This window comes from Fundulus heteroclitus, unplaced genomic scaffold, assembly GCF_011125445.2.
Source record: "Fundulus heteroclitus isolate FHET01 unplaced genomic scaffold, MU-UCD_Fhet_4.1 scaffold_58, whole genome shotgun sequence".
Taxonomy (NCBI): Eukaryota; Metazoa; Chordata; class Actinopteri; order Cyprinodontiformes; family Fundulidae; genus Fundulus; species Fundulus heteroclitus.
Genome location: NW_023397011.1, coordinates 1,953,512 through 1,976,640, shown reverse-complemented (window position 1 = coordinate 1,976,640; position 23,129 = coordinate 1,953,512). Strand labels below are relative to the sequence as shown.

Genomic DNA, 23,129 nt, shown 5'->3' with positions numbered 1-23,129 from the left:
TCCCGTCCTCTGCCACTAAGTGGTCCAAGTGCACTGGCTGGACAGACTTCCCTATCTCCTTCACTTATAAAGCTGCGATCTAATCCTGTTTACATGAAATAAGCCTGCTCGCGAGCAGGCTTATTTGCTTGCGCACATGTTGCTATGACAGCAAGTGCAGGATGAGTTTCGAAGAACCAAACGATCCAAGATCATGCCAAATCGTCAAAAATCAAATCCAGCTAACTGAGTTAGCGACGTACGAAGAACGGACCCCTGGTCCATCCCTTTCGAGCCGGGACAGCGGGTTTGTAGTAGCGCTCCTCTTTGTTTGTGACGTTCTCCAAACGACCAGCAGGACCAGCAACTTGCTTCTTGCTTCCAACTACAAGTGTTTTTAGCGCGTCCCCGTGAAGCTGACCTGCGTCCAAAGGCATGATGCCGTCATTATTTTCAGAATAAGTTCAGAAAGTGGACGAGGGCACACGAGGGTCCATCTGCCCTGACATCCAAAATACAAACCATGCTTTTATTTTGACGATTGTAGCGGAAATGATGCGAGTCCATCCCATTAATGATTACTTGCAGTTGGGTCCTAATGGATGTTAATAACAGCGTTGGAAAGTGCGGCGTGGAGTCGTGGTGAAGATATGAAGCAGTTGGTAACTTTGCGGCTCCTGGTGTAACGTGGCGGTTCGGCCCGGTTTATGCGGTTGTGTGAGGGTCCCAGCTGGCTGGGGTTGTCCCGCCGGGGTTGTTCCCAGCGTCCTGAGCGGAGCGGTTGTTCAGCTTGGAGCCGCCGAACAAAGAGCTTTTCTTCCTTGGACCATTGTTACCGGTCAGGGCGCCTGGAACTGATTCCGAACTGGTTTCGGACGGTTAAAGTAAGCCAGCTGCTAGCTTGACTTCTACAGACGTGTTGCTTAAATGGCTTTAGGCTGAAGTAATTTAAACAACAGATTATGTTCTTATTAAGGCTACAGGGATGTTTGCCGTTAGTTTGCACAACACTGATTTTGGCCCCTAACTTGGGATTCCTGCAACCCGCAGCTCAGCCTCTATTTACCGGGAACACTGGCTCCCTGCGCTTCTAGGATGGAAACAAGTTCTTACTGAGCTCAAGTAAAGAGAACTATTAAAAGAAAAGTTCCCTCAAATTATGCTGTTTTGTGTATTCCCATATACTTCTTCCTGCCTAGCTTTCTACCAAAAACTGCCCACTTTAATTTGGTTCTGCTGTTTGAATACAATAAAAAATAACATAAAAAAGCAAACTTTTTGGTGTATAGCTATGAATTGTTTTCCTTCTTGTTTCGGTTGGACCTTTATCTGCTGAAGAGGCGAAACTCATATTTCACGCAAGATAATTGAAAAAGAAATTAAGTTGACCTTTTTCAAGGTAGATGCTTAGTTTGGGAAGTGCAGCTAAATCTGCTGACAGCAGCGGCATTTGTTGAACCCGACTGAATGAAAATGAGTCAAAGACAGATCTTCTGCAAGCCTGGGGAACTGTTCATCTATCATGGCAGATGGCCGCTCATCCTGCTCCTGCTTATGCTTGCTGGTTTTATTTGGGTTAAGTGGAGTTGTTCCTTTCAATGGTCACCAAGTGCATGCTGGCTTCAGGTAGTGCTGCAACAGCATTCCTTAGACATATCCATTTACTAACTACCTTTAAATTGAAACTCACTGGCTTCTATCACGATCTGACTGGAATGAATGTAGAGTTTGGATCTGTGTGATTGTATTATATTGATTTGATTTGTATTTCTGGAAATGAATTGGTTCTGTTTGTCTTGATAAACTTGTGAAAAAATATTCAGGTATTTAAAACAAAAACATAAAATAATGTTGTTGAACATTATTGCTTTTATGTACAAAATAAATTATTGTCATCTATTCCTACATTTGAGAAATAATATGCTGAGGTAGAAAATACTGGTTAAGTAATTGCTGAATTTTATATATTAAGCGCTTATTGAGTAAAATAATATAATTTTTGCTTTTTCCGCTCTTTTAACAAATGTAACAAGTTGATTTAAGCTGCTTGACCTATCTGCTTAGGTAAAGCCTACAGTCCGCTGCAGACATGCTTCTCATAACTTGTCAGCTTTCGTTTTGAAAGCAGCAATACCTTAAATAAAAGTGCTAGGTGCTCCTTTAGTTTCCACACAGAGGAAATATTCCCAAATGTGTCAAACATGTTTTTCTTTTTAGTGAAGGGCAGTGCAGGAGTCTTCTTTCAGCCAGCTGACTGGCAGTGTGCAGCAAGGAGTGTGTGTGGTGGGGGTGGGGGTGGGGGGGGGGAGTGTGGGTTGGTGCTGTAACTCTTTAGTTTCACACAGGAAGAGAAAACTCGTATTACTTTGGAGCATTGGCATCTCATTAAAAGGGCTTCAAACCATAGGAGTAGAATTACAGAAAATCTTTGTGGTTGTGTAACCAGAACCTTTTTAAACACCTGGTGTACTCAGATACCAGTACATACATCTGTCCCCTAATGGTACCTTCAGTCAGCTGTTGTGTTTGTGGCATGAAATGAGCAGGCTGAAGTAGCAGGAGCGTTTTCCTTCTGTTACTCTATAAATCTGCTGGAGGAGATATTTGGGTATGGTTGATAATGTTGGAACTAGCTGCTGTTAGACTTGTTGCTTGCTATGCCACAGCTGAATTACGGCTTCCACCAACTTGTGGACTACTGACCATCCTCTCAGCTCTGTAGCTGTCTGATTCTGTTTGTGGTGAAATGTGTTTCTCACAGAAGCACGGTGTTACCTCCTTGGAGTTACCTCTATGGCTGAAGATGCTGAGGGGTGTTCGAAGAGCAACATTCAGAAATTAAAAATGTTAATCTGGTTCATCAGCCACCCAGCACACCAACCTTTCTGTACTTCTGTCTTTGAATTGCCTTTCAGATCCATGCTGCTACATTTTGCTGTTGTCTTGACAGGTTTGGGGCAGCCTGTGCTCCAGTCATGACCTCTGGGAATGTGAGCACTAACAGCAGCCAACACAATGGAGAGAGCAAAGCAGCCCAGCAGGCCATAGACAAGTCCCGCATCCTGACACACCTGATTGAAGGCTTCGTTATCCAAGAAGGTGCCGAGCCTTTCCCTGTGAGTACCAGATCAGGCCTGGATCTGTTGAGGAAAGTCGGCTCTAACAGAGATATGTGGTTTAATAACAGATCTCACTTGGAAGCCACTCTGACATGCAGTTGCACACCTAATGCGTGGAAGTGGTGGTCATGTGGTAAGAGAGCCAGGTGTTTGCGTCTTGGGAGAGGCTGCAAAGGTTGCTGATTTGAAACTCAGTCAGTCAGTCAGTCTTGGACCCTGAGCAAGACCCTTGACCACAGATTGCTCCTTGTGGGGAGATTGCTCCGTGTGGCACAACACTACTCCCGGAGGGACGTGTTAAATGTAGAGACAAACTCCCCCTCTGAGGGACTATAAGGGGAAATCTTATTTATAAAGTCAGGCCGGTGCTTGGTGTATTATTTATGACTTGCAGTATGTCTTCTAATGAAGGCTAAGTACCAGGCTTTATTGGCGCAAGCCTTTAATTCCAAATGTCAGTGCTGCTAATTGTTGAAGGCATTTTTCTTGTTTGACGCCTCAGAATGCAGTCATTGTCATCAGGTATGCAAAGCTTTTTTTGTATTTACTCCTAACAGTCTAAGCCAAGTGTATGGAGAAATATGCTTCAAGAATCTAATAACATCCTTAAATGAGTTTACACTGGAAATCGACTGTACTTGGTGTTCTTAATAGCTAAATCAACAAACATTTTTTCTGCAGGTGGAGCGTCCATCTTTCTCGATAGAGAGCCTCAGGAGACGTGCAGCAGATTCAAAGATGGATGGCCTATCTTCAAAGGGTAAATGCTTTTCCTTATGTTTCTGTTTTTAAATCAATGTTAAAGTTAATTTGCCCTCTTAAAACGGTTCTTTTCCTCAAAATTAGGATCACTTTTTGGGTTTAATTTGTTTGTCCATTGATTGATTACAAATTTTTCAAAAACAAGCCTGGTTTAGTTCTCCAGTCCCAAACAAAATGTGCTCAAACAAAAGTAAACTCCAACTTTGAATGAGTAAGTCTAGATATTCACCAGACAAAGTGATCTCCAGGGAAACAACTGGCACATGTTCTTTCTCAGTACTTGTGCTTAATGGCCTTAGAGGGAACTGTTAATGCTTATTTTTTATCTGGTCTTGAATAAATGGATGAAAGTGATATTAAATCCACTTCAACCTTTATAGTTTACTGTGTTTGCTCCCTTTTCACTTTTAGATTTTTAATTTTGAACACAATACTATGACAGCACCCCTTAGGCAAGGGGTTGCCTGCAGATCTGTGTATTGGTGTATGAATGTGCATCTGGGTCAGTGAGACTTTGGATCTAAAAACACTTATCACAGATGGCAAAGCCTCACTCACCATTGCACCTTATACTCCTTAGTTAAATGGCCCTATCTACATACTCACAGAATCTTACACTGGTACAAATTAATTTACAAATCCATCCCTGGTCTGGTTCCATCAAACCTGACATGTAAATGTCAGGTTTGGAATTTGTTACATTCAGTGTTCCATCAAGTGTGTACTGAGCTCAGGGAAAAAAAAACTTTCTTCTTCTCTGGTCCTTCCACCTGGAACATCGTTCAGCAGGACCTGAACCTCTTTAGTTTGGCCACATTTGTGAAGTTCTGAATTTTTATAAAAGGATTGGAAAATACGTCTGGAGGCTCTTGTACTTGTTTTGAGTGAAACCCCTGCTGGTGTTGTTATGGTATTGCTCTTCAGAAGTGTTAGTGGATTATTTAATTACTGTTTTTATATTATTGTTGTGCACTGCAACAGACTGGCGACCTGTTCAGGGTGTACCCCGCCTCTTGCCCAGTGAACGCTGGAGATAGGCACCAGCAAACCCCGCGAGCCCATGAGGGATTAAGTGGGTTAGAAAATGGATGGATGGATGTTATTGTTGTTGATGTATGTAACAGGTCTCTCTTGAAAATGAGACCATGAGTCTCAAGAAATTTTCCTGTATGAATAAAGGATTAATGAAAATAATGACATGTCAGCATGAGTAGAAGTCCATTTAATATTCTTGCCAGTGACATCTGAAAGTGAGGAAATAGGCCACATTTCCTTGCCTTTCTTCAGATTTGATCTTGTTTATGGTAAATAAAATCAAGGAACCATCTGACAGTAACTTTGTTTGCTGATTGTGTGTTCTGTCAGATTTAAAGGCCCAGCAGGAACCCATGTTGACCTGCGAGCTGTGTGGTAAGGTGGATTTTGCCTACATCTTCAAAAGGTCCAAGAGGTTCTGTTCCACAGTGTGTGCTAAACGGTAGGTCGGGATTCTTTGTTTTCACTCTCTGAGGTTTTTGCCCTGGGGCCCGTTCTTCGTACGTCGCTAACTCAGTTAGCTGGATTTGATTGTTGACAATTTGGCATTATCTTGGATCGTTTGGTTCTTCGAAACTCATCTTGGACTTGTTGTCATAGCAACATGTGCGCCAGCTTAAGCCTGCTCGCGAGCAGGCTTATTTCATGTAAATAGGATTAGATCGCAGCGGTATAAAATGGTAAATGGCTTGTACTTGTATAGCGCTTTAACTAGTCTTGACGACCTCCAAAGCGCTTCACACTACAGTTCAGTCATTCGCCCATACACACACACATTCACACCCTGACAGTGGTGAGCTATGTTAGTAGCTACAGCTGCCCTGGGGCAGACTGACAGAGGCGAGGCTGCCATGCACCGGCGCCACCAGGCCCTCTGACCACCGCCAGCAGACAATGCGGGTGAAGTGTCTCGCCCAAGGACACAACGACAGAGACAGTCAGTACGGGGGATCGAACCAGCAACCTGCCAATTGCAGGACGAACTCCCTAACCTCTGTGCCATGTCATATAAGTGGAGGAGATGGGGAAGTCTGTCGTAGCCATGTCCATTTTTACGACAGCAACCTGTTGCGGAAGGTGCAAGAATAATTAGCAGTTTTTCAAATTTATCGCGTATTGCACAATAGACAGGATCCTTTAGCGCAGCGCGACAGTGTAATTGTAGAGAGATTTTTTTGTGGCTGTTATAAACAGACAAGCACATCATTTAACAGTGGCTTTTAAAGAGGAAAAAGTGGTGTTAGAGCCATAAATAGAAAATATTTAGGTTATTTGTATGATGGTTTGCTTTTTATTTTTATCATATTCAGTAAGAAGCTTTGTCCAGGCCATTTTATTGTGAAGTTTAGTTTTACTTTGAAAGGCTTGCTTCCTATCGAGCCGTATATTGTATTAGAAAAAAACTATGGATGGATTATCTAGTCACGTAGCAATACAGTTTTACCGTGTAAACTGTGTAGATAAAGAATTTTTTTTGTTAAAATTCCCAGTTTGCACGTGTCCTTTACTTCCAGTGTCTAAGGAATGACACCGAAATTGGATCTCTTGACATAACAAGTGCCTTTTTAAAATAAAGTATAATAATTAAAGGCTACCATTTTGTAGAATATTCTTGTACTTCACTTTTACTTGTCCCCATGTTCTAATGGGTCCCGTGGAGGCTCTGATATAAAAGAACAAAGTAAATATCAAAGTATTAAAATGCAAAAATTCATACTGTAGAAAGTGATAGAAACATCGGCCATGGACAGTATTTACGCATTCATTTGTCTGCTACTTTTTGCCAGCCCTTTCTCCTGGCTTTAACAAATTTTGAGGTGTTCCCTGTCGTTTTAATTAATGACTCAAATTCGGCATAACCTTACATTAAAAGCTTGTGTTCTGCTTGGGAGAAAAACTGTGGCCGTTCTTTGGCCAAGCTGACCAGCCAATAGCAGTGTTGCTGATCATCGTTTCTACTATCGATATATTTCCCCTTTTAAACAAACGCATAAACGCACAGTTACCTCAGATAACTCAATCCAGCCATACTAATCATAAACAACAGGTGTGTTTGAAGAACCCAATTAGCCGGATCAGGATTAGCCGGATGAAATCATCTTGGATGTCTCATTTGATCTCGGATGTTTTAAGCAACGTACAAAGAACGGGCCCCCGATTTAGACCCTTGTTTAGTTACTATGTCTTTTTCTCCTTATTTATCCAGAAAGGTCCAAATAAAATTTCAACTTCTGGGAAGTACTGGTCAACATTGTGTTGTTAACATACAGTCCTGTGAAAAAGTATTTACCTGCTGACAAATGTCTTCTCTTTTTGCTTTTGTCACACTTAAAAGTTCCAGGTCATCAAACAAATATTTTATGAACCATTCAGTTAGACTTGCTGCTCCATCCAGGTCAGACATTCTCCTTCTAAATTGTATTCTAGAGAGTAGATATTACAACCACAGCTGCCTTGTAGACATGGTGTCTTCCTTTTTGTTATGGCGTTTGAGCCAGGTCGTAACAGCAGAATTAATGGTTCTATCAATTATATAGGTGCTCAAGCAACAAAACAGCCCAGACTGTGTAGGTTTAACATACCTCTCTTCATTAAAGCAAATGATTTCTCACCTGGAGCCTCATGTACAAAGCCTCCGCACACACACAAAAAAACTGCGGCACATTATTGTATGCACATCTTGGCATGTACAAAGTGAACGTTGTGTGAAGGTGTGGGGTAATCCACACAAACCTTTGATCTGCCGTGAAAATTTGCGGAAGCCATACAAATGTTTTTAATCGGCATTAGCAAACCATAAAATTCTAAAAAAAATTCTAAATTCTCACACAAATCCACTGAAATATAACTCTATTCAGTTTTATTTAGCTCAAGGAGCACCAAACCCAATGTTTTTTTCATGAGTTGGAACTTTTATGTTTTAAAATCTGTACAAAGAAATAGAATCTTATTTAGCATTATACAACAATGTTACACAACTAAAAAATGAAGGAACCTCAGTCAGATGGACACTGTAAATATTCCTCTGTTTTTGTCACATGTAAATGTAATAACCCATCTGTCTCTGAGAATTAAATGCATGTAACTCATCTAAGTTACACTTTCATTCTCACTGAAAAAGAAAACGTGTCGAATCAGAAGATTATTTCCTAACAAGTCAAATGTGATGATTCCTAAGGTGGAGACAATCTCACGTCCATAAATAGTTGCGTAAAGTTGCTTGTAGTTGTGGAATGATAGCAACATTGGTGCTGCTGGAGGCATGGGAGGTTCTAGACAGGGGCCACCAGGGGCCAGTGCCCCTGTAGAACTGATCAGGGCCCCTGTTATGGCCCCTGTACTGAAGACATAATACTGAATCAATTTCCTATGATTATATGTGCTGGAACAGAAATCATAACTGGTTGGTCCCTTGGGACCATTCAATTTTGTACCTTCACATTTTTATTTTGAAAATAATTTTAAAATTAATGTGTCACTTTTAGCTTCAGCCGTAGTGAGATAGGATCACAGTTTTCAAGGGTCTGCAACCTGCAGTTCCAGAGACACAAGTGGTTCACTTTACATATCAAATGATTACATTTTGCCCAGTTGTTGCTGGTTTAATTTTTTTTTCTGTGCCCCCATGAAAAAACATAGGCCCAACCCCACCATAGGCCCCACCAAATTTACCAGGCTTCCCTGGTAAATTTGGTCTAGAACCGCCACTGGCTGGAGGACATGGCCGATGGAAGAATATGGAGGGGCAAAAGCTGGTGCCACGAGTCACTTGCGGTCTGCAAAAGCAGAGGTGCGTTCCAGGGCAGCCTTAGTCCGGTCCCAGGCTTTACGGCACCAAAGAAGGTACGACCTGATGGATGGAAGGGCTGAATCAGGGAAGGAAGAGGGGAGGAGAGAGGGCTGATAGCCCAGGGATGCCTCAAAGAGGGACAACCCGGTGGCTGCAGATATGTGTGAGTTATGTGAATACTCCACCCAGGCAAGATGCTGACTCCAGGAGGTGGGGCTGTGGGAGCAGACACAGCGGAGGGTGTTCTCTAGCTCCTGATTGAGCCGCTCGCACTAGACTGATGCCAGGAGGGATAAGGAGTATTTATTTTTAATGGTTATTTGATTTAGGCCTCAGTAGTCTATGCAGGGACGCAGTGTCTTATCTTTTTTCTCAACAAAGAAAAATCCTGCCCCGACTGGGGAGGATGATGTGAGAATAATGCCCACTTTCAGTGACTCCGCGATATATTTCTCTATGGCTCCCTGCTCTGACAGGGACAACATATATAGACGGGTTGACGGCAAAAGGGGTCCCTGAGAGGAGATCTACGGAGCAGTCATAGGGGAGGTGGAAGGCTTGGTGCTAAGTCCTTGCTAAACACCCGCTGGAGATCATGGTACTCGGGTGGAACCAGAGACAGGTCGGGAGGGACCCCAAGGGAGACAGGACCAACCGAAGAGTGAGGAAGGGCTGACTGAAGACAAGAAGCAAGGCAACTGGAGCTTCATGTCTCTATACAAGATTCTCTCCAATTTATGTGGGGGTTATGAGCAACCAACCATGGGTGCCCCAAAACAACAGGTGAGTGTTTGTGTTTAGGTTTCACGGAACGGACCCACACGCAACCACTCAGAAAAAACTGTTTCTTTTAATTAGAGCAGTAAAGGGTTTAAGTACAGCGGGGAGTACGGTTCTCCAGGGGGGAGGGCGCAGGAACGTGGATGAAAAGCGCGGACCAGGGGGACTAACCCAGGTAACCCGGGAACGACTGACTCGAGACCCAGAGGAGGAGGGCACCGGCCGGCAAGCAACCAACTGGGAAGTGGATGGTGAGCCGCAGTGGCAGCGTCCGGGAGGGGAGAATCGGTCGCGAGCCCAGCTGGCTGAAGATCAGCAAGGTGAGTGAACCTGAAAGGAAACACAGAAATGGGATTAGCGCAAGGGAGAAACACCAGGGAAATATTTTGTCTAGACGAAGGGAGCTCTAGGAGAATCAGCGGCACCAGGATGAATGCAGCAGACGATCCAGTGATGAGTGGTGAGATCGACCGGGTTTTTATCTTGCGTGTGATGAAGATGATGAGTCTCAGGTGTGAAGGTGGCAGAAGGCGGTGGCTTGGCGGAGGATGGTTCCAGAACACAGGGAAGAGAACCGTAGGGAGGGGCGAGACATAGGGCCAAAGAAAATAACACAGAACATGCTGAGATAAACAGAAAACAGGACACTCACCCCTGCTGTGCTGTCACCATAACAGTTTGGTGGGAAAAACAAAGAAGGAGATGTTCTAATGGTGATTTCCGGAGGAGATGAATTGAAGGGGGAGTGTCTGATGGGTAATGGTAGCGAGGAGGCTGCCATCCAAAGCAGCAACAGAGACAGGAGATGGCAGTAGACGAACAAGTATGCGAAGCCTATGAACCAAGGCGGGATCTATAAGACTCTGCTCGGAGTCCGAATCTACTAAGGCCAGGACTGGATGTTGTGAATCTTGGACCACACCCTGAACTACTGGCGGGCTAGATCTTTTAGACAAATGGGACAGGATAAACAAAAATGCCCGGAGTCACCACAGTAGAGGCACCGTTTTTAGCCCTCATACACCTGTCCCTCTCTTCTGGGGATAGCTGAGTTCTCCCTAGCTGCATGGGTTCGTCCGCCGGTTGGTTCTCAGAGAGGGCCGGACGAGACCTGAGAGACATAATCGAAGTGGGAGGGGGGAGGCGTTGTGCCAGAGGAGGGTCCTGTCCCCGCCTTGGCTACAGACGACGTGTTTTCTCTCTGGCCAGAAGCACGATAGCAAATCCTCCCTCTTCACATTGGTAATCCAGCAAAACAGCCCATGGTGGATGATGAATCGGAAAGGTGAAAAAACTAATGTTTTTTCTACTTTTACCTGATGTATTGTTACATCCAACTGCCATGCACGTGAGCATTGTTGCTTCAACGATAGCTCTCGCGAATTTCAATGGTGAAGTCCTCAGGAAATCCAAAATAATTGTTTCTGTTCGCAGCTCTGTACAACAGCTCCTATTGAGTTTGCTTGTATTTTTTATTTTATTTTTTTTCCCAGTGTCCTGTCTAGCAATGTGGCAATAAGAATTGATGTCTTAATGCCAAATAGAGCTCGACAGATTTTGCTTTCACAAGTCGAGCAAACAGCTTTCGCCATAATGCTCCGCTTGATTTGTGCATGTAAATAGCTTTATTGTGATTCCTGCAGGGAGAATTTCAAATTATATGGACACTACAATGGGAAAGTAGGAGAGTAAAGGAAGAACAAGAGAAAGAAAAAAAAGAAAGAGAAGAGGTGAAAGAAAGAAGAGATAAAAGGAAGAGAATGATAAAACGTCCTCTGTTTGCTCAATCACCTGGAAAGAGACGCAAAAAGAACAGCACAACCAACAGACATAAAGCAACAGATACAATCGAGTAACACCTTGATACCATTGCTAAATCATATGTATTATTATTTAAGCTGACATGTGTAATGTGATACCTTAAAAAAGGAAGTGAAATAAAATAAATAAATAAATTATAGGCTTTCTGTATATAAGTGAACATTTAATACCTTTGGGAGTTTGTGAGAGTGCACTAGTTTAGGTGAAAATTATACAGAAGGAAATAGCTCGAAAGTGGTTGTGGAGAACCAAAGACCTGCCTTCCCCGAGCACAGAGCTTGTAAAGCGCGGCGAACTGCCGTTGGCTCTCCGCGATGTTACGTCACAGGATGTGATGCCATACACAGTGATCCAGACAACAATTTATGCTTTTTTTTCTTATTGATTTATGCTAAATTCATTAAATAACCACAAACGTATTAGTTTTAGGTATAGCTAATGATCCCCTGATTTTTCCTTGTTGACCGGACTTCTCCTTTAAAGAAAATTAACTCTGAATCAGGGAGACTACGGAGACAGACAGTATGTTAGGGAAGTTTATTGTCAAGATGCAGTGCAAACAGAGGCGGTGATGGCGGGCTGGATCGTCACTAGTTCTGCTGTGAAAGATGAGGGCACTGGTGAACAACAGGCTGGCGCTGATGAGAATTGTGGAGGACGGTTAACTCACAGAGGTTGAGGCTTGGCTTGACCCAGGGAGGGTGGTGTCTGGGGTCCGGGAGGTTGGTGCAAATCCGGTGACTCTCTCTCTAGTGCAGATGGTGTTGGAGGGTGGACAGGCAGGTGACCTCAGGTAGGAGGGTTAAAAGCAGACTGGCGATCTCTGGCTTGGGTCAAGGGTTTTGGGAAGGAAACAGAGACACGGAATTAAGAACTGGCTTGGAGGTTACTCGGAAAAGAGTTTGGTCGGCCAAGTACCACGCTGGAAGCAAAAAAGAACTGACACCCTCCTCCTGGTTTCCGTCCCTTAAGAAAGGCTCTGATTAACGGTGATGGGGAGCACCTGCCCGTCACGCCCTGCAGAGAAGAGAGAGAGAGGGAGCCCAGACCTGAACCCAGACATGACAGTATGACACCTTCACAAAGTGTGTGGTGACAGCCCTCCTCATTGAAGTACGGGAGGCATTTGGATGTATAGTACATTACAACAATTAGCATTACGCTATTGGGATTAAAAAAACATTATTATTTCAGACAGTTTCTTTAATGAGTTGCTGATGTCACTCAAGAAGCTGTTGGTTTGCTGTCATTCACTACAAATATCCTTTGAGGTGTCTCTGTGACTGCCTGACAGCACCATTGCCATGGTTATTTGGAAACGTGGTGGGTGGCTTCCAGGCATTTATATAGATTTGCATATGTATTTAGGGTATGGTTTCTCAAAGGGGGCAGTTTTAAACATTTTAGGGGGCGATGGACGTGTGAGGGCTGGTATGGGGACGCCACAATTTGGCTTGTACAAAGTTAATTTGAACGCTACATTTTAAACTTTTATGGTTTCCCAACAAAAAATAAAGCTGTTGTCTGAGACCAAGAACCCAAGTCTGCTGTTTCCACCCCTGGTTAAAAGGGAGTAAACTCCGACGACGCCCCTGGAGAGCTCCCCTCTGCTCTCTGATCACGATTAGACAAGCCAAGCTGGAACGGTCTCCATAGATCCACGACAGCAGCAGCGAAACCCGGGAAACACAAACGCTACTTTTGACAGTAGTCACCTCATCTTTGTGGGCTAAAACTAACCAATAAAGATGTAGACAAGCACGATAATGTAACCACATTTAATCACACCCAACATTACAACCAATCATGGCGGAAAACAAGGGTCCAACCACCAACCTCACCCTATACATGACAGAACTGCTGATTGCAAATGCCGGCTTACGGTTCACTGTGGAGGAGTGTCTTGTTATTCTCGCAATAAAGGAGGCAATATCTACTGTAATACAGCACGAACCAGTGCCAGTCACCAAGGCCACCCCGCTCAGTAAAGACAGTGTTGCCCGGCGCATACAGGAGATGTCAACATACATAGAGGAACAGCGGTGCGCAAAGTTGCGCGGCTGTCCCTTCAGTGTCCAGCTGGATGAAACCACCAAGGCCGACAACAATGTCCTCCTGATGGCCTATGTTCGTTATGTGTCCCGGAGGAACCTAGTGGAGGATTTCCATTGCGGGGAATACCTGACCACAGACACGCGAGGGGAAACCATCTTCACTGCCCTGACTAAGTTCCTGCGGTAGAGGGACATCTCACTGACGAACATCATCGCCTGCACCACGGATGGAGCGCCAGCTATGATCCAGGAGTTAAAGTTATCCGTCGCTGCGACGGATTTCCGTCATTTGGGAAATGAGCGCAAATTGTTCCGTCTAGACTTTTTTTTCAAGGTTTTAAACTGAAGCTGCTCTCAACCAATGAAACCTGGCAGAGCCGGGACATTAGCCAATCAGAGAGTAGGGCGGGTCTTTGCGACGCGGACATCTGTCAATCTGAGCTTCATCAGTAGTCAATCATAACTTTTGGAAGAGCGTCTCAAACTGGCCACAGATGACATAGATGAAAGTAGCGGTGGTCAAAGTTTTTATTTGGATTTATGAGCCAGCAGGTGAGAAAGTTCAGCAGATTGAACATCTGAATCAGAACTGACCAAGAGCTGGGCAAGACCAGTACATATAGACCAGTGTGGCTACAGCAGTTTTGCATTTATCGCAGTATGGGGTGACTTCTGGATAGAAATGGGATAGTTTGTTTTTGGAGAGATGAGTTCTATGTACTATTTTAAACAGGATGAGGCAATGGCGCGCACACAGAGATGTTGTATTCACCAGTTTAAGTATAGAGTCCCATGTCTCATCCAGTATGGTTATATTCAAGTCTTCTTCCCATGAAGCTTTAGTGTGGAGGTCTCTTTCATGGTCAACATTTTATTATAAAGCCTCAAAACCAGCCCTTTATGAGTCGGCTTCAATAATAGGATGGTTTCCAACAGTGTGTCCTCTGGCAGAGAGATTGAGCCTGACAAGTGAGACTGAATAAAGTTTCTGGTTTGTAAATATCGAAAAAAAAAAAATAGGATTTATGTAAACCGTATTTTGTTCTTCTTCTCTACGGTCGTTAAAGTAAGTAAGTCCCCTCCGGTGCCACTCTAGAAACACCCCATCCTGAACATTGAACATAGCGCGTCCATTTAAAAAAATGGTTAAATGCAATTGGGCTTAAGAAGGAAAAATCGTGGAGTTTTAAAGTATTTCCTAAACTGGCCCCATATTTTCAGCAAGTGTTTCACTACTGGGTTTAAAATAGGGTTAGATGAGGAAAGTGAGAGTGGGGAACAGAGCATGGACAAATTATTACCACTGCGTAGCTCCATAGCCACCCAGTCAGGACAGCCACCCTGGTTATGATAGAAATACCAGAACACTAGGCATCTAAGATTGGCGGCCCAGTAATAGAACCGAAAATTAGGGAAGGCAAACCCCCCTTGCTGTTTAGGTTTTTGGAGTTGTAATTTATTAAGCCTTGGGCGTTTACCCTGCCAGATGAAAGACGAAAAAGTTGAGTCTAGCTCATTAAAAAAGTATTAGGAATAAAAATAGGTAATGTCTGAAAAAGGTGCAGAAATTTGGGTAGTATATTCATTTTAATTGAGTTGATCCGTCCCACAAGGGACATTGAAAAGGGTGTCTTCACTTTGTGAGGGATCCCTTCACTTGTTTCAACAGCTGAATCAAATTCTCATTGAACAGATTTTTATGTTTTTTTTGTCACTGTGATACCAAGGTATGTCAATTTTTGTCTTTCAATTCTGAACGGCAGATTAGCAAAATCTGACATGCTAGCTTTATTACCTAATGGGAAAAGCTCACTTTAGGTAAGGTTCAACTTATACCTGGAAATCTGACCAAATTGGATAAATATATTGAGAGCAAAAGGCAATGAGGTTGATGGTTTGGAAATAAAAAGTTCATCTGCGTAAAGCGACACTTTGTATTCCATGTTGTTCCTCCAAATGCTGGATATCTCTTTACTGGTTTTAAGTGCAATGGCGAGGGGCTCTATGGCCAGATCTAAAAAACAGGGGGCTAAGAGGGCATCCCTGACGGGTGCCTCTTTGTAATATAAATGGTTTTGAGGTCTGAAAGTTGGTACAAACTGTGGCAGATGGTTGCTGGTATAATAGTTTAATCCATGAAATGAAGTTTCCTCCAAAGTCAAATCTGCTGAGGACCGCAAATAGATAGTCAAACTCAACCTGGTCAAAGGCTTTTTCGGCGTCCAGAGAGACAACACACTCAGCTGAATCTGTGGCAGTAGAACAAACAATATTAAGTAGTCTTTTTACATTAAAATATGAGTGCCGACCTTTAATGAAGCCTGTTTGGTCTTTTGAAATAACTGAAGGTAAAACCGTTTCAAGTCTATGGGCAAGGATTTTGGCTAGAATTTTTACATCAGTATTCAGGAGAGAGATAGGTCTGTATGATGTGCATTCCACTGGATCTTTGCCTTTTATTTGAATAAGTGTGATACAAGTTTCGAAAAATGGGTGAGGAAGGGATCCGTGTTTAAAACAATCAGTAAGGGTGAAGCTGAGCTGTACAGAGAGTAAGTCTGAGAATTGTTTGAAAATTCTGCGGGGAGACCATCCGGTCCTGAACATTTGCCAGGTTGCATAGAGGCTATTGCTAGGGAGACTTCTGCATGGGAAATGGGTTCATCTAACTTATTCTTAAGTTCTGTTGAAATTACAGGAATGTGAAGCTTAGCTAGAAAATCATCAGTCATGTTAGAATTGGTTTGTGATTGTGAGCTGTAGTGCTCCTCATAAAGGTCCCTGAATGCATCATTAATTTGACTATGGTCTGTGACTATGCTGCCTTCTTGTTTTCGAATTCTGGAAATAGTTTGCCTTGCCCTAGAACCCTTGAGCATGGTTGCGCGATCTGTGTTAAATTAAAATATATGATGTCATCATAGTGTTGGTTATGTGTCCTGCTTTGTCCAAGGCTGTGGTCGGCCTTGTATGTTCATAGGATTGATTTATATTGAATGTGGCAGGGAGCCATTGGAGTTAATGTTCAGGTGTGAAGTAGATGATGTAACGAGGAAAGCTGCTGTCTTTTGTACCAGTTTCAGTTTACCGAGGGTTTTCTGGGGGACAGGGAGGGAAGGAAGCTGAAACTAAATTAGACTGTGGACCAGCTTGGCGTGTGAAGGAAGTGTGAAGTGTGAAGGAAGAACTTGATGCTGCAGAGATGAACGTTAACCAGTTGCAGAGATGAACGTTAACCAGTTGCAGAAATGAACGTTAACCAGTTAACCAGGATGGAGAGGCTGTCTAGGATGGCGCCAAGGCTCTGAAGCTGAAAGGTGGCAGAGATACAGGAATGGTCATTGCATATTGTAAAACTACCAGATTTGGTTAAAGTTGACTTTGCACAATAAGCAAATGAGGTAACTAATGTGGCACTATGTCCACGGTCCCGGGAATATATGGGCTGACTCAAAAAAAATTTCAGTCAAACTGATTATTTTTGCTTTAACCCCTGCAATGATCAGAAGATATTCACCATCCTGCTGAAGCAGCAAGCCCCCCGTGTGTTAACAGTGCACTACGTACTGCACTGTCAAAACTTTGTGGCCAAAAAATTGTCCCCGTCAATCCATCAGTCACTGGAGTTGCGGTCAAGGCCATAAACAAAAGCACATGTGCTGAATGATAGGCTCTTCAGACAGTTGTGTGGGGGAAATTATGCGCCTGCTGCTCCACAGAGGTGCACTAACAGCCAAAGGGCAACTGCTTGCCCTGACTGTGCAAGCTTTCCCCTTCAGTCATTGAATTTCTTGACCAGGCTGACGCATCCTTGAAGGCCCAGCTGTGGTCTTGTCGCCATAAAATTTTTACATCTCTGACTTCTTTGGGAAAATGAACAAGGTCACATTGAAGCTCCAGGGATAATGCTGGTCCAGTCCAAGGCCACTATCTGCAGCTTCCTTGCAAAACTGGAGCTCTACCAAAACTGGAGCTCTACCAACAAAACCTGGGGAGGGGATAATTCATCTACTTTCCACAGTTAGCCAAGGTAGACTTCTGAATTAAGGTCTGTTCATATTCCGCAAGCAGAAAGAATTGTGTGATTGGTCAGAATCAAACATGCCACCTCGGTTGCCTCTTTATTTCCATATCCTCTGCAATTGCGCATAATATCAGTAAATATTCCTCCTCTGCTACTTCAAGTGTTATTCTCCTCTTCCTAAATCAAAGCAAATTTGCCATCTTTGCTAAGGGGATTCCCACAGGGCATTTCCTTAGCGCGTCTGACGTGTATAAAGAAATGACATGACCAGAACGAACTTTGTTCCTGTTGTTGTCACCTCAAGAAAATGAAAAATAAAAATTTTCCTTTCAGATTATGAACAGGCCTTTAGACTATGTTTTATCTCTGCTCACATGATAAAATACAAAAGGCTATGCCTATGCCACAATATAATAATTTGTACTTTACTTGCCCAGGTGTTGGATGAGCTGACAGATCGCCACCTGATGCCATCAACCTGTGTTTTTTTTTTTTTTTTTTTGTTTTTAGAAGGGCGGGGGGGGGGGGGGGGCAGTGATTTAGCTGAATAGGGCAGTCCAGGATAGATGTGCTGTTGAGTAAAGCTGGCATAAAAATAATTCCCCTCTGGGATTATTAAAGTATGTCTGATTCTGAAAGTAACTGAAAAAGAACATCATGGCAACAGTAACATCTGATGGTGGTGGTGTGATGGTCTGGGTTTGTTTTGCTGCTCCTGAACCTAGTTTACCTAAACTTTACGTGTGCATTTTCTTCACTGATTTAAAGACATCTATACTAAAGATTCATACAAGGTACAAGGTAGGGTGAGTATGTGAGGCTGCATTTTTTGCAAAGCTTTATGCTGCATGATGTGAGTTTGGTATTCGCCGTAAGGAAGAAGACGCATGCATATAAATAGTATTGCCATATTCCAACACAGAGGAAGGCCCATTACACAAGTTTCTTTCAGGCCGTAAAAGGAAAGTACCTTTTGTAACAAAATGAAAAACAAAACTTAATTAAAGATTGTTTAACCAATTACCAGTATGAACAAGACATTGCTTTGAATTGTTTTAAATCAGTTGCAATTTCAGTAGTGATTACTCTAGTGGGAAAATGCTTAATTCTCCCAAACTTAAAAAGGTTAACATGACCATTTGCATTAAATAATATTTTGGGACTATTTTGTCACTGTCTTGACAAGTTTTCAAAAACGGGGCTAACAGATATCCTTGGGGAGCACCTGTAGCTATTGTAAGAAAGGTAATGTATACATTTCTATAAAGACTAATTTCGGTTATTTAAATCATTTACTGACCAGCTCAGAGACTAACCTACAGAAATCAGCATCAGGTTTAATCAGTGAGTTGCTTCATACAACAAAGAATTTGAATTCAGTTCCACTTTGCTCTGGATGAATGCCATTTAAGTACAATATACAAAAAAGGTAAATAGAAATATTTTCCTTGTAAATATGAATGCATATGTTTTCAGCAAAAAAGGAAGACATGGTTGGATTGGTCTAGAACATATTATTCTGAGTATTACATATTACTCTGCCTGGAGGAAGAAACTGTCTCTGTGACGGCTGGTTTGTGCAAATGGTGCCGACTGAAGGTCTGTGCAGTTTGTGTCCAGAATGTGTGTGGTTAGCAGAGATGTTAGCTGCTGTTCTCCTGACCCTAAACCTGTACAAGTCCTGGGTTGAGGGAAGATACAGCCCTGATCGTCCTCTCTGAATGTTCATTGTAGTTTGGACCTGTCCTGCTTTGTGGCTGAGCCAAACTACATAGTGATAGATGAACACTGGACAGACTAAATGATGGCAGTGGAGAAGATGACCGTAGAATGATGGAGCTCCAGTGGAAGGTTGGACTTCTTAAGTTTCCCACAGTGTCTATGTGTGAGGACAGTTTCAGGTCCCGAAAAGGGTGGTTCCTAGGAACCGTAAGTGATCCACAGCAAACAGTGTTGTTGAGGATGGTGAGGCCAAGCAGTGTGGGATGTTTTCTTTTGAAATCCACCGTCATCTTCACTGGACTAGCCAGTCCACTGACTGTCTGAATGGAGACTCATCGCCTTCCTGGATCTGAACAACGACAGTGGTGTCATCTGCGAACTTTAGGAGTTCACAGATGGGTCTCCTGAGGTCCAGTCATTTTTGTACAGAGAGAAGAGCAAGAGAGAACACACCCCTGGGCTTTGCTTGTGCTGAATGTTCTTGAGGAGGAGAAGATGCTCCTCAGGCTCACTTTCTGCTGCCAGTCAGTCAGGAAGCTGGTGATTCACTGACTGGTGGAGGCTGACACTGTGAACTGGGTGAGGTTCTAGTGGAGGATGACTAGGTTGATGGTGTTGAAGGCTGAGCAGAAGTCCACAAACAGGACCCTGGCATATGTCCCTGGATGGTCTAGGTGGTGCAGGATGAACTGTAGTCTCAAGGTGACTGCGTCATCTGTCAATCTGTTTGCCTGGTAAGATAACTGCAGAGGGTGGAGCATCATGTTGATGATTTCAGGATCACAGACATCAGGGCTAAAGGCCTGTAGTCTTACAAAAGCTGTATTTTTAGCTTTCTGCCATAGCGTCTCTCAGCTGCCTGGACCTCCTTGGTGAGCTTGTTCCTGGCCTGTTTATAGGACCCGGTCCCCACTATTCTTTGTTTCTACAAAGCTTCTTCAGATGTGATGTAGACCAAGACATTTTTTTTTAACTTTGTCATTAATGAAAGGTTGAAATTTAATATGTATAAATCACCTGGATTACGGGTGGTAAGGGTTCATTTTAACACGTGCTGCATTTTTCAAGTCATTAAAGGCTGGGCCAGCATGTATAACAGATGATGCAATGTGGAAAAACATTCTTTTTTTCTCAATACTGTATATACAATTTTTGGGATCAAGCACCCGTACTTATTAATAAACATCAGTAGAAGATTAATTCCTGAACAGGAGATTGAAACTGTTTTAATCGACAGAATCAGAATCAAAATTGGTTTATCTAACCATTAAAGTGACCGTGTTGATTTACTACGTTTGCAAAGTGGCAAGGCTTCAAGAAACAAATCCTGTATTATGAATTTATTGTCTTTTTTTCAAGTTGTTTTTCACCTTGTATTTCAAATGAGTCAAGAGGCAGTTTCCTTTCACTTGGCTTTAACTTCAGTTTAGAGAAGGTGCAACTAGAATAAGCCATTTTCAGTTAAAAACATGTGAAGCACATGCAAAAGCAGCTCCTTCTACATGTCAGACAGCTACAACATTTTCTGGCACTAACCTCAACATCAGAATACAATGTTCTCCACCGTATTTTTGAAATGAGACTATTATTATTAGTGTATTTGTATGTTTTCTGGCAAATCGGTGACAAGTATTGTATTTACATTACACTGCTAACTTAGAGCTTCTTTTGAATGTGTTATATATCCTGGTAGCTACAATGTGGGATGCACAAAGAGGATGGGCCTCTTCCCAAACCGTAAAACCAGTCTGCAGAACCTGAAGAAACGAACGTTGAATGGGAGCTACAAAAACACCAGTTTGGAGTCTAAGAACAAGGTGAGGCCGCTGGAAACTTTTTATTTAACATTTCTTTTTGGAAGATTTCTGCTTTGTCATAATAAACCCACCTTTTACAGTATGAATACCATTAGACTGCTTTGACTGAATTGATTTTAAACTAAGCCGCCAAAGCAAAAAAATAAAAAAAAATCACATTGAAATATTATTTCAGCCATTTTCTTGTAACTAGTAATGTATATTATAAATGTATTTATAATATAATTACGATATTGGGTTAAAATAGTTTAACCCAAGATCTTTAAGAAAAGAAGCTCTTTGCTTAAGAACAATTATACACTCAGATCGGTCAGGAATCTTAAATTGATTTTGTAATAAAATATGCTACAGTTGCTGCACACCATCTTCAGATATGACCACAAAGTAAATTTTGTTTTCTCGTGACAAACTGTTTTCTCTGAAGCTGACTGCTGGGCAACAACAACAACAACTCTACAACAAATTGTAGAGTGTTCAATAAACTCAAAGGAACTCCTGAAGAAGCAAAGGTAATCTGAATCAGAGAAGAAGATGAGCTGGACAAGTATAGGCTAACTAATTAATGTAAATGCATAATCACCCCTTATTAATATGAAAAACTTGTTCAGTGACAGATCTTCCTCTTAAGATGAGGATGGTTTTAATGTAATGCAGGTATTTGCAATATTCAACTCAGAAAACCATGATGTTCAATCTGTCTTAAACGAGGTTGATCCAGACATTCACTTATATAACCACATTAAAACAAATTGCAAGTATTTTGAAGACACACAAATGCCTTCATTAGATAAGCTTGAAGATATTATATCAATTATTAATTTTAATAATCAGAGCCTACAGGCCAACTTTGATAAAATAAAGGAATGTTTAGCCAATCTTAGTTTCTCGTTTAATGTCATAGCAGTTTCAGAGATGTGGTTAAATCGCAATTCAAACCTAAATTTAACATTTGAAGGTTATGAGATGTTCTGTAAAAACAGAACACAAACGTGGCGGTGGTGTGGCTCTATTTGTTATTAAAAGAATGCAAGCAAAAGCAGTGGAACATATGAGTTTAGCAGTTGATCAAGTAATGGAATGTATTACAGTGGAAATAGTCCTGGAGAAAAGGAAAAATATTCTTTTAACATGTGTGTATAGAGCCCCAGGAACCAGGGCCGGTTCTAGCCCTTTGGTTGCCCTAGGCGAGATTTAGGTTTTCGCCCCCCCCCCCCCCCCCTCACTTTTGCCATGCAAAATACCAGTACTGTTTTCAGCATCTGTTTAGTGCTTCATTGAGTTATGTTTACAGTTCCACAAAGAGTGCCGTGCGGTGAATTGTGCCTACAGTTGTGCAAAGTGTGTGTTACAAAAGTGCAAATTGAGTGCAAAGCAGTGTTTGTTCTTTTAGTTTTGTGAACTCAGTGAGTGGATTTGCTATAAGTATTAATAGTTTTAGAAATTGTACTATAAGAATCAAGGGTTGTGTTTAAGCATTCAGAAAAAACTAACTTAGCATGGAGTGATGCATAGACAACAAATACCAGAATAGGTTTCAGAACCTTTTCTTTTTTATTATTTTAAATAATTTATTACACACTCAAAGTTAGGACTCTTAACCATCTGTAAGGACACTTAGGTAAAGTATAACTAATAAACTGGATTTTGATGATTATTTGGACATCCATTTTGAATACTCAATGCAGATAATCACTACAAAATATTTTATTTATATTAGTATCCTCCACCCATTCTCAAGCTAATAATATAGCACATAATTCTGCTGCATATATACTGAGATAATTAGATGTCCTTTTTGAAATAATCTTTGTCAGGAATCACCACTGCTATACTAGTTGCTTCACTCTTTGTCTTTTTATTTTCATGTATCTATGTCTACATGTGTTGTCTTTTACTTTCCTGTATCTGTTTATTCACTTGTGTGTAAATGCACCCCAGCAATCAAAAAAAATTGTTATGAGAAATTTTACCCACTGCTTTTTTTTTTAGATTCTGCTAGCAGAGCTGGAGAAAATAAAAACTAAGCAGGTTGATGCAGCATCAGAGCCCCCATCACTGACAAGTTCATTTGTGAAACCAACAAAAGATGATGCCATCAATCTCTCATTCAGTCGATTTTCAAAAAGACCATGAAATCATTTTATTAGTAATTGCTTATATTACATAATAACCACAACAATTTTGTTTACACGCATGTTTTAGATTTTATTCTTTCAGCTTGGGTAT

At 42.1% G+C, this 23,129-nt stretch overlaps 1 protein-coding gene across 3 annotated transcripts in view; it reads left to right on the top strand.

The window, feature by feature from the left end:
• The first annotated feature begins 535 nt into the window (after window positions 1-535).
• Window positions 536-23,129, top strand: part of phc2a (polyhomeotic homolog 2a (Drosophila)) — a 71,340-nt gene continuing 48,746 nt past the window's right edge. The window contains exons 1-5 of one of the 3 annotated variants that reach the window (XM_036133126.1): window positions 536-863; window positions 2,930-3,095; window positions 3,780-3,858; window positions 5,226-5,337; window positions 20,780-20,903. In XM_036133126.1, coding sequence (XP_035989019.1) covers window positions 2,955-3,095; window positions 3,780-3,858; window positions 5,226-5,337; window positions 20,780-20,903 — 456 coding nt within the window. In that variant the 5' untranslated portion in view covers window positions 536-863; window positions 2,930-2,954. The remainder of the gene's footprint in view (window positions 864-2,929; window positions 3,096-3,779; window positions 3,859-5,225; window positions 5,338-20,779; window positions 20,904-23,129) is intronic. The other 2 variants (XM_021312916.2, XM_021312917.2) reach the window with 2 other exon arrangements.